This window comes from Bubalus kerabau, chromosome 9 (assembly GCF_029407905.1).
Source record: "Bubalus kerabau isolate K-KA32 ecotype Philippines breed swamp buffalo chromosome 9, PCC_UOA_SB_1v2, whole genome shotgun sequence".
NCBI classification, from domain to species: Eukaryota; Metazoa; Chordata; class Mammalia; order Artiodactyla; family Bovidae; genus Bubalus; species Bubalus kerabau.
The window spans coordinates 84,723,308-84,735,363 of NC_073632.1; the positions used below are offsets into that span (position 1 = coordinate 84,723,308).

At 37.9% G+C, this 12,056-nt stretch overlaps 2 protein-coding genes across 13 annotated transcripts in view; one reads left to right on the forward strand and one right to left on the reverse strand.

Moving 5' to 3' along the window:
- ECT2L (epithelial cell transforming 2 like) overlaps nucleotides 1-9,424 on the forward strand; it is a 79,845-nt gene extending 70,421 nt beyond the window's left edge. The window contains exons 20-22 of the mRNA XM_055535763.1: nucleotides 2,671-2,759; nucleotides 7,772-7,944; nucleotides 9,225-9,424. Of these exons, the coding sequence (XP_055391738.1) occupies nucleotides 2,671-2,759; nucleotides 7,772-7,944; nucleotides 9,225-9,352 (390 nt within the window). The 3' untranslated portion in view covers nucleotides 9,353-9,424. The remainder of the gene's footprint in view (nucleotides 1-2,670; nucleotides 2,760-7,771; nucleotides 7,945-9,224) is intronic.
- A 2,159-nt stretch (nucleotides 9,425-11,583) lies between these two features.
- Nucleotides 11,584-12,056, reverse strand: part of REPS1 (RALBP1 associated Eps domain containing 1) — a 90,367-nt gene continuing 89,894 nt past the window's right edge. For all 12 annotated transcript variants that reach the window (XM_055535751.1, XM_055535755.1, XM_055535752.1 and 9 more), the window contains one exon: nucleotides 11,584-11,842. In XM_055535751.1, coding sequence (XP_055391726.1) covers nucleotides 11,774-11,842 — 69 coding nt within the window. In that variant the 3' untranslated portion in view covers nucleotides 11,584-11,773. The remainder of the gene's footprint in view (nucleotides 11,843-12,056) is intronic.

A 12,056-nucleotide genomic window follows, 5' to 3' on the forward strand; every position in this document is an offset into this window, starting at 1 on the left:
CTTTTTCAATGATCCAGCGGATGTTGGCAATTTGATCTCTGGTTCCTCTGCCTTTTCTAAAACCAGCTTGAACATCAGGAAGTTCATGGTTCACGTATTGCTGAAGCCTGGCTTGGAGAATTTTGAGCATTACTTTACTAGCGTGTGAGATGAGTGCAATTGTGCGGTAGTTTGAGCATTCTTTTGCATTGCCTTTCTTTGAGATTGGAATGAAAACTGACCTTTTCCAGTCCTGTGGCCACTGCTGAGTTGTCCAGATTTGCTGGCATATTGAGTGCAGCACTTTCACAGCATCGTCTTTCAAGATTTGAAATAGCTCAACTGGAATTCCATCCCCTCCACTAGCTGTGTTCCTAAGGCCCACTTGACTTCACATTCCAGGATGTCTGGCTCTAGGTGAATGATCACACCATTGTGATTATCTGGGTTGTGAAGCTCTTTTTTGTACAATTCTTCTGTGTATTCTTGCCACCTCTTCTTAATATCTTCTGCTTGTTAGGTCCATACCATTTCTGTCCTTAATTGAGCCCATCTTTACATGAAATGTTCCCTTGGTATCTCTAATTTTCTTGAAGTGATCTCTAGTCTTTCCCATTCTGTTGTTTTCCTCTATTTCTTTGCATTGATCGCTGAGGAAGGCTTTCCTATCTCTCCTTGCTATTCTTTGGATGATCAAACCACACAGACATACTCACAATTCTCTAATAATGTCAGCCTCTCCTTACACATTTGTGTTTTGCTCATGCTCTTCCCTCTCAGAAATTGCCTTCTTTTTCTGCTCCACTGGATAAACTCCTATTCGTACTTTAAAGATCCAGTTCAAGTATCATCTGCCTTGAAAAGTTTCCCCCGACATCTCCAGGTGTGAGTTGCCCCTTCCTAGGTATTCTTAACACCCTGAACCTCCCTGTCACACATTCTTACAGTCCTTTATCCACAAGATTGGGAGCTCCATCAGGTATGAACTAGTGTCTTCTAGTGTTCAGCATATAGCAGGAGTTTAATATGTGAATTATGCAGAGTACATCATGAGAACGCTGGACTGGAAGAAGCACAAGCTGGAATCAGGATTGCCAGGAGAAATATCAATAACCTCAGATATGCAGATGACACCACCCTTATGGCAGAAAGTGAAGAGGGACTAAAAAGCCTCTTGATGAAAGTGAAAGTGGAGAGTGAAAAAGTTGGCTTAAAGCTCAACATTCAGAAAACAAAGATCATGGCATATGGTCCCATCACTTCATGGCAAATAGATGGGGAAACAGTGGAAACAGTGTCAGACTTTTTTTGGACTCCAAAATCACTGCAGATGGTGACTGCAGCCATGAAATTAAAAGATGCTTACTCCTTGGAAGGAAAGTTATGACCAACCTAGATAGCATATTCAAAAGCAGAGACATTACTTTGCCAACAAAGTTCGTCTAGTCAAGGCTATGGTTTTTCCAGTGGTCATGTATGGATGTGAGAGTTGGACTGTGAAGAAGGCTGAGCACCAAAGAATTGATGTTTTTTTTTTTTTAATTTTACATAATTGTATTAGTTTTGCCAAATATGAAAATGAATCCGCCACAGGTATACATGTGTTCCCCATCCTGAACCCTCCTCCCTCCTCCCTCCCCATACCATCCCTCTGGGTCGTCCCAGTGCACCAGCCCCAAGCATCCAGTATCATGCATCGAACCTGGACTGGCAACTCGTTTCATACATGATATTTTACATGTTTCAATGCCATTCTCCCAAATCTTCCCACCCTCTCCCTCTCCCATAGAGTCCATAAGACTGTGCAGAATTGATGCTTTTGAACTGTGGTGTTGGAGAAGACTCTTGAGAGTCCCTTGGACTGCAAGGAGATCCAACCAGTCCATTCTGAAGGAGATCAGCCCTGGGATTTCTTTGGAAGGAATGATGCTAAAGCTGAAACTCCAGTACTTTGGCCACCTCATGCGAAGAGTTGATTCATTGGAAAAGACTCTGATGCTGGGAGGGATTGGGGGCAGGAGGAGAAGGGGACGACAGAGGATAAGATGGCTGGATGGCATCACTGACTCGATGGACATGACTCTGGGTGAACTCTGGGAGTTGGTGATGGACAGGGAGGCCTGGCGTGCTGCAATTCATGGGGTCGCAAAGATGGGGACACGACTGAGTGACTGAACTGAACTGAACTGAAAGTATCAATCGATTGTGTTTTTATTTGGCCAAATTAAGGAAGCAAAATGCAGTTGTTTTGGCCTAATTTAGATCTGTGCATTTTGAAAGGGAAAGAGTAATGGGATTGACTGGATTACAGAAAGTCCAAAAATCTTGGGACTCACAGAGTCCACAGAACTTTATCTCTGGATCACTGTATGCCCCAAGTGATCATCTCCATGGCTAGATCCGTAAAGGAGCCTGACATCTTAATTTGTAACATTTCTTGATAGATCCCTTCTGACTCATCCACATCCCCACTTTATTTTTGGTAGTAAGAAAGAATTTATAATAAAAAAAAATAATTTCAATAGTTTTAAAAATTAGACAACTCCCTCAAGTATAGTTTTAAAAACAATGCTTTTTTCATAATTGAACTGAGTTCTACTCAACACTTACATCTTTTGGGATATGATTATTCGGTAATGAGACTTATTTTATAAATATATATATATATTTCAAATTCTTTTTATTTCATAGACTCTATCAGAAGCAAACAGATATCTGATTAGGGTTCAAGATGTGGCCCAACTTCACTGCTGTGATGAGGACATAAGTTTCTATTTAAGGTAAATATTCAACTATCCTATGGCTATGAGTGTGTCTTAATTATTTTGTACCCAGAATCCAGTACAATGTCTGTCATATTGTAAATATACAATAAATCTTTGTGTTGATCTGAAAAGTTACACACACACCCCCTCTGAGATGATGTAAGGTGTTTATCACCTTACTCACATTCCAGGCAGCTCCGTCATAGACTGGAAGAAACCCAACCATCACTGCCTGGGCCACTACCTCGAGACATTTCTGGTTTGGTCACTTTCCTACTGAGAGGAGAGCTGATGTGAGAGATCACATAGATGATCTGCTCAACTCTAAGAAAGAGAAGACCAGTTAATTATCTGCAGTTAGTTACTGAGGTCAGCGCTCCAAGGGTCTCACCATAGGACCACCATTGTACTGAGGTCTCACATGTCTGGTTTGCTCACAGTAGTGTAAAAGCGATTGTGATGCGAAGGTGCTACCATTTCCTTTTCTCCTTTAGAACAAGGATGGGCAAACTTTTTCCGTAAAGGGTTAGATGGTAGGTATTCTAGGTCTTTCTTGCCAAATGATATCTGTGGCAACTACCTAACTTTGCCATTGTAGCACAAAAGCAGCTACATAAATACAATACATAATGATTAATATGATCTTCATAAACAATACATATGTAGCTATTTTCCATTAAAACTTTATTTACAAAAAGCAAGGAGTGGGGCCATTGTTTTTAAATTCTTGCTTTAGAAAACTATTTGCAATCTATGTTTTCAGTATTAATGGCAAAGATGGTAGCTCCACAAACAGCAACCAAATGCAGAGGAACTAATTTCAATAAAAGAAATGAAAATCCGATTGCCTGTTATTTCAATGAATATTTCACTGAATGTTTTCCAAAGGCCAGGACAGGATTTGGGGTGGAGGAGAGGTTGGAATAAACCAGTCCCTTCACCTTGATTTAACCAGTCCCTTAAATGAAAATCAAATCACACAACTGTGTCACTTTTCTCACTGTCACAGTGTTTTTGTTTTCTCATTTTGTTGTTTTTGGTCAGGAACAATAGAAATGAGCTACAAGAGAAGGAAACTAGATATCAAGTCAGCAATTCTAAACACGTCAGTGTAGTAGGACACATGCTAGGGACTATTCCAGTTTTTTATTGTTAGAATTAATTTTACCTTCATATGTTCATTTTCAGACACTCTTCCTTTATCTTTCTTTATCTAAGTCCATGTTTCTGACTGACAGAATTTGCTCTGGGAAGAGTCATTTTAGAGCTAGGAAACCTGGAGGCATTTGTCCCTCTGTAGATATAACCCACATAGTTTTGGATTACGCTTTTATGTACCTTGGAACTTTGACATTTTCATGTGTGATTTTAAACTTGCTGATTTTTAAAGCATTTTGTTTACCTTTGTTCTCCTTCTAATGGGGTGTCACCAAGTGCAAAGTGGAGCCTCTAAGACCAGTGAATGGAGGCACGGCTTTAGATTACCAAACAGGGCCATCCACCGCTCAGACCCTGAGTCCCTTTGAGGACAAACATTACTAAACTACAGAGTATGTATATTGTTAACTTTACTTTTAGCTTACCCAAAGGGACCTATAGTCATTGACCAGGAAACTGGGCACTGGGGGAAGAGAAATACCCAGACTCCTCAGGGATACAGGACTCTGGCTCTGAATTGACTTTTATCCTGGCCACTGCCAAAAGCCACTATGATCCACTAGTCAGAATGTGGATGATGAGGACAAGGTGATAAACAGTTTTGACTCAGGTCAGCTCACAGAGGGCTTCCCTCATGACTCAGATGGTAAAGAATCTGCTTGCAATGCTGGAGACCCATTTTCAATCCCTGGGTTGGGAAGATCCCCTGGAGAATGGAATGGCTACCCACTCCAGTATTCTTGCCTGGAAAATCCCATGGACAGAGGAGCCTGGCAGGCTACAGTCCACGGCGTTGCAGTCGGACACGACTGAGTGACTAACACTTAGCTCACAGAACCAATGACATACTGTTATCTGTTCATGCCAAAGTTTATGCTCTGCAAATTACTTTTAAAGTTTTATGTATTTATGGAAGTTGGGTTTCTTGGTCTGGCTAACGTATTAATAGTGATTAAATAACGACAAAACACTTCTAGAATGGTGTTAAGAATTTAAACTATGTTTGGCGGAGTCATTGAGTCTATTTGTGAAGAAACAAAGAAATCCTGTCCAGGTTCAAGGAAAACACTCTACCCGTGGAGTTGGTTCTTCTGAATCTGAGCAGCAGCAGTTTTCTGAAACTTGAGTAGGATCCAGAGTTTCCATTTCAGTTGTTCCATTATGTCAATGTGAAAGGCAAAATTATTTGTTTTTACATATGTAGAATAATAAAGGTTTTTTAAAAAGGGTTCTGGTGTTTTTTGTCTTTGGATGAAACTTGTTGAAGCTCTTGGTGAGTATAAATGGCTTTTGGAAAGCTTTTTCCTAGGTAAAATTCATTTGTATGTATTTTAAATAGCACTTTCATAATAATAAAAACCTCTTTGTGCATTTATCTTTCCCTGCTCACGTCCTCAGATTACAAATGGCCTCAACTCCAAGTTCAATGAACGTTCCTGCTCCTTCTCTGGGCCATTCACCCACCCAGCCCAAGTGGGTCACGCTATTAGAATTCGCCTTCATTTAACTTACTTTCAACACCATCCCTTCCAAAGGGAAAAACCAAACATCTGTTTACCAAAGCAAACACCCCTTTCAAAGCTTCATCTTCAAAGCACCCTGGTAGGCACATCCCTGGCCATTCAGATAGAAAGGCAAAGTTTTATTACAGCTTTTAAACATTTTTCTCAAATGATATGATTCTTATCAGTAATAAGAGTAAAAATATTGCCAAAGAAGGGTCACAAACATGGGTGGAATTCTTTCGCCTAACGTGGCCACTCAGCACATACAGCTCACCACATAGCGATCTAAATGCACCCCCTTTCTTGCTTCCACTTTCCCTCATCCCTATTTCTATTTGCTCCCTTATTCTCAGAATAACCTATCAACTTAATCTGGAACATTATTTCTTGCAAACTGTCAGTAAATATGGAGCATCCCTCTCCTTCCAGCCTAAATCATAACCACAGATATGGGAAGGAAAGGTTTGAAAAAGGAAGGTGGCTCCAGTGGTTGGATGACAGTGCATTTCTCTCTCTCCACACACCTAACATGACCTGTACCCCCAACACTCTCCCAAGAGCGGAACCTGAAGCAAAGCACTCCTTAACATGTTTAAACCACTCGCTCTCCCAATCTAGTCTTTTGCCCACCTCATGGGCACAGCTGTAATTAATACACAACTTAAGTGCCTCAATACTCTCAAGTGTGGTTGGCGAATCATCATCACCAGGGAGCTGTTAGAAACACAGAATCTCAAGCTAGTCTAGCTCTACTGAATTTGCATGTCAATGAAAATCTCTGGGTAAATCAGATGCACAGTAAAGTTTGTACAAGCCAGAGCCATTATAATACAGAGTGGATTCTAAATGTGAATTGTAGTAGCTTTTATGGAAAACAACCTGTCAGGCTTTTGTTAAAATATATATATATCGTTTGGTCAATGAATCCTACCCTTGGGAACCCTATCTGACAGAAATGTAAGGAGTTTTTTTTGTAAGGAACTGTTTTTTTCAAACACTGCTCACAGTGGCAATAAAGAAAAAACAAAGGAAACGAGGGAGGGAAGAAAGAGACCTGAGCCTGCAAAGAAATGCCCACTAAGTGAGGGAAGAGTTAGAAAAATGATGGTCCATCCATGCTATTATTTGGTCATTAAAAAGAACTTGATTTCTATTGCTGAGAAAAGCAAGAAAAGAGCCTGGAATAATACTTAAAACAAACTACCTGTAAATAGATGCATACATAGGTACATATGTGAGTGACTACTTGAATGGGTTAAAAAAAAAGGAAAGAGTATATACTGTTTGGTAATGTGGGTAACATAAGTGGAGGGAGGAGTGAGCCAAAAAAGTGAAACAGAAGAGCAGTGCACGGAAACAACCGACAGTATATGCTGATGTAACTGCATCACTTCTGAACGACTTTATCTGGATCTAACTCACCAATTTAAAAATTAAACACAGATGATGACAATAAAAACTAAGAGAATTCCTCTGAATAAACCAGTCAACTGAGTTGCTTGCTTAGAGTAACTTCTTGAGGGCTTCTTGATGCTTCTAGGAGAAAAACATTTTTGGGGGGCTATCGTCCATCAAAGTAACGAGCTTGCTGCACTTGGCCATTCCTGGTGCTGGACAGAGACTGGGGGCATGGGGTGAGGCTCTCCCAAGTTCCTCCCTAGTACATCATTTGATAACCCACACCAGAGCACAGTGAAATCTGCTAAACACAGTGATCTGACTCCATCAACAGAAAACCAGAGAGGATACTAGACGGAGGTTGGGGACCAAAAAATGCCTACCATTGACCATGGTAGCAACCTCAGTAGAATTGAAGAGCTACTTAAATCCAACTTTTCATCAATTTCTCTCCAACTGTATTAGAAAATTGTTTCCTACTTAGTAAATGCTTTTCTTTTCCCTACTTTCTACTTAAGACACTGCACACCTTACTGATTCTTGTGCTTCTCTCTAACCCAACCAGTTATCCTTAAAGATGAAACCAAACTAAATGAAAACATTCCCCGCAGATTGTCTAAGTACATCAAACACAAAATACCAACACAGCTTTAACCTGACTTGTGTTGTAACACTGGGAAAATTCAGTGTTCATTTTTTCCTGCATCGACTGGATACTGTCCAATGGATAAGATCAAATCATTCCACCAGGAACCCTGAGGCCCACCCCCATGACTGGTCTGACAGACAGAGGGACTATTCACACCGGGAGAAAATAATAGAGAACTTCAAAAAGTCAGTCCAAAGGTCTGAGGTGGGGAAAGACCCTGATGATGAGCTTATCAAGGTAAAGATGGTGAAGTGTGTAACAAAGCACATATGTATGCGTATGTAAAACTAAACTGCTCTTTCTCTTTTTTAAACCAGGCTCTATGAACATACCTGTGATCTCAGTCTTTTCCTCTTCAATGATGCACTGCTCGTTTCTAGTCGGGGTACATCTCATACTCCATTTGAAAGGACTTCAAAATCAACCTACCAATTCATTGCATCAGTGGCACTTCATAGGTTAATCATAGAAGACATACCAGATTCCAAATGTATGTATTCTCTTCCTCCAAAGAGATCACACCTTTAAGAAGCTGTATTATATAAAACTCATTAGCTATTAAAATAGGAAAGCAGGAAGAGAACTGGAATTTGCATTTGCAAATAATTTCCCAAGTATTTTTAGGATCTCATTAATGTAAACTTTCCTTTACCTTTGAAATAGCAAAAGAAAGGAATGCTGGCATCTTCAGACACATACCCTACACATTAGGAAAACAGCTTTCCAAAGACACAAAGGGAGACATAACCCTGTATCATCGCCAGGGAAGCTGGAGTTCTTAACCACTATTTTAACTTCTATTGCTTGTAGATGTTACAATTTTTATCTATTACTTTTCCATTATACTAGGACTAAGTGATTATTGCAGATTTGACTGTACTTTTTTCCGTAAATTTGCATTTAAAAGTTCTCTATAGGATGTATTTGCAAATGATGTTTAGTAACAAAACATTTAACTCATAATCTCAAAAGAAATAATCGTTACAAAAAGAAATCCTACTTAAACCTACTGTACCTTTTAGTTTTTATCTTACACTCTACTTGCCAATCTTCAAAAGATCTATATCTCTTTTCCTATATTTCTGTTAGGCCAGACAATCTGAATGTAACACCTTTTGTTCCAATACTTTTCACTGCACGTGAAGGTAGGACTTGTGGGTAAAGCTAGAACCAAGATCTCAGAGAAGGAACTAATCTAAAAAGAGCTGCTTTCCATTAGCTTTGGCTTCATTTAAAATCTGAGAAAAATTGAACACTAAATGTGGGAATAAATATTTTCAAACTCAGGGTTAGTTATCCATAATGTGCATGACATGTCTCCTTCCATCTCCCCTTAATCAGCTGTGCTCTATGTCAGAACATCAAACGTAAGCTAAAAGTGGGCATTCAGCTAAGTCGTCGTTGGCTTCTATCCTGGTGCTCATACCAGGGTGGCTAAGGTCCAGCTCTCAGCATCTCTTATCTACAATAACTCTTGTAAAGACCTTTACCGGTCCCAGTTCCTTCTGAAATTAAAGAATATCATATCATCTATTACTTTAAAAATAATTGCTAATTATAATTAAACAATTATAAAGACAAGTTTATTTTAGACTATATTTGAATTATTCAGTAATTTAGGAAGTTATATTCTAAACTGGATTTGTGTTTGAGACTTTAATTTTCAAAAAGTCTTCAAGATGATTTGATCAACTCTTGAATTTTAAAACATTTTTTCCTTTTGACTGTTACCTACAAAAATTAATTTATGTACTTCCAATATTTTTACAGTTATCAAGAATGCATTTATTCTTCAAGGTCCAAAACATGAATGGATTTGTGCAACAGAAGTTGAGGATGATAAATTTCTATGGTTGTCTGTACTCCAAAATGCCATCAAAAGTAGTATGGAAAAGTGAGTCTGGACTTCAAACACCAGGGGTGCCAATCTGCCCTGACAAAGACAGCATGTTGTTTTCTGTTCCAGAAGATCCAGTAAGAAGCAGAATAATGGTTCATCACAGATGATCGGTGGATGAACTAGGGGGACGCATAAAGTTCCTCCTAACTTTTAAACTTTATCGTCTATGCTAAATTAGGTGAAATGGATAAGAAAAATTTGAATATAAAAATTTGAACCACTTCTTTTGATAGTTGTTTTTCATGGACGGTATTATTTAATCTGACTGACAAAACCTAAGACTGAAAAGGATATTGAGTATTTAAAGATTTGTTTTCTGATCTAATGAAAAATAAAGTCATAATGAAAAGTATTTCTTAAATGATCAGTCCAGAGAAATGTCTTAATCTGTTGGTGATTTATCAACGTCTTTTAACATTTCCATGAAATAGTTATGGATTTTAAAAATATGTATAAGAAATCTAAACAGTACTTTACTAAAAAACTGGTCCCATATATCCAAAATATGAATGTATTTCTACAGAGAGCATTAAAAACATACCACTATAAAGCACTAAAATTTTCTGTAATTCTTAAGTGTTCTTTTGTTACAAAATTAAATTCTTAGACCTTCCAAATAAAATGGTTTAAAAATTTGTTACATTGCTAAATTAGAAGACTGTTTGGTAGAGGGTGAGGGGGTACAAAAAACAAAAACAAAACTTGCCTGTAATGGAATTTAGCTGAGTAAAAACTGAAGAAATTAAGACAATTCTATTTAAAACAGAAAAAAATAGGTATTGAGTAGTTTCCTGGGCCCTTAAAGCTTTAATTATTTAATAAACTGAAGCTATAAGCTGGTTAGCCACTTTGAAACTTTGGCTGATATATGCAGTAGTAATAGTTTTACTCAGTTAATGGCAGATAACATTGTATTAATCTTGGAAGGTTTTGGCTGTCAGTTTCCTCTTTGCTTCAAATTCTCCTTTAAGGAAATGAAATCTACTAGTACAGTCTAGGATTGTGAAATAGGCTATTTTAAACATTTTCTTTTTTCTATAACAAAAATACAAATTCCTTCTAATTCTTAAAAAATGTACAAAAGTTAAAATGTTGTTTTTAATTAGTGTAAAATCACACTTCTGATTATGATAAAACCATGCAGCTGAACATCTATGTCAGATAGAATAAAACATTAAAGGAATGCCTGCTCTTAGTCAGCAATAAATGTAAATTCACAAATGTGATCAAAATGGAAATACCATATAATACAAAACAAATCCTGAGACACTACATTATCCTGAATAGGACATACTTTAGAAACTCTTTGTTAATAGGAAAAGTCTCTCTCTATAGCAAAAGGATGGAGTAGAAATGGTAACCCACTCTAGTATTCTTGCCTGGAGAGTCTCATGGACAGAGGGACCTGATAGGCTACAGTCCATGGGGTCGCAAATAGCTGGACATGACTGAGGGACTAAACAACAAAAACATGGCAAAAGAAAGAGTAACAAGAGAGCTCAAGATAACTAGGAATCTTAAGGAATTTTCATTTATTATAATAGTGAATAATTAAGATCCTCAGAAGTTCTAAAACATGTTACTTGAAAACACTTCTAGAGACTGATGAACATAAGCTTATAATTGCGAGTTTAGTGCATAAATCATGCAAAAAGTGACGTCTGCAACTGGACAGTACTTTTGTGGCTTGCAGCATCAACACTTTCCCTTTGCTTCTAGCAGACAATTTAAAAATGCCTATTTCAGTTATTTCCTAATTTTACAGGACTGCCGAGGAATTAAAATCTCACAAACAACAAAGTTAAAGTCACAGGTGATACTGATCAAATGTTCGTAAGGAAAACATAAAATCTGCCCTCTAAGCTGATGTGAAAAAGCCTGAAAGTGCCATGAGACTCTTGAAGAATGTTGATTACAGCAGAGCTTATAGTTAAAGTATGCCTTATCCAATACAGTTCTTTCAAATTAAAAATCAAATAGGAAACGCATTTTCAAGATTTTTGGATTCTTTAAGTATTAAGCCTAAAAGACAAATTGACAGTTTATTTAATTTTGTCTCCTTTTGAAAATATTTCTGAGTTTGTGCGTAAGGTGTTAAATGAGAAGCCCATTCTGTAAATTCAAGCAGTGTGAGGCTTTGGCCACTAAGTATAATGCACCCAAGTTATGGGATAACAAGGGGGGAGGCGGGCTGTGCCAACAAACACAATACACCCTCCAGAAAAAGTCATCCTGACCCTTTTATTGTTGAAATTAAAAAATAAAAGATACTTAAATACAATGGTGAACATATAGGGCAAAACAGAATCATAAAATTTAATGCTGAATTAAGCAGTGAGCTGAATGTCTGGGTCTCCAAATTGGCTTTGAACCCAAAACCGCTTAAAAATGGGTATGTTCACAGTTAACGGCAATTGGCTTATAGGTGAGAGAATGGTCGAAGCTGTTCCAGTTGAACTTCCAGGGAAATTCTCTCCTCAAGAACATCCTGAAAAAGATGGAAAGACAAGTTATGTTTCAACATATACAAAAATGAAGGCACATCTAATAGCAGCTCTGCATCAATAAAACAATTTACGTTCCTTAAGAAGATGAAGGGACAGCTGTACCTTTTAGAAACATAGTTTCTTTATAGGTGTGTACATTAAAACACAATCTTAAAATCTTTTTTTCTCATTATTTTAAATCAGGGTAATCAAATG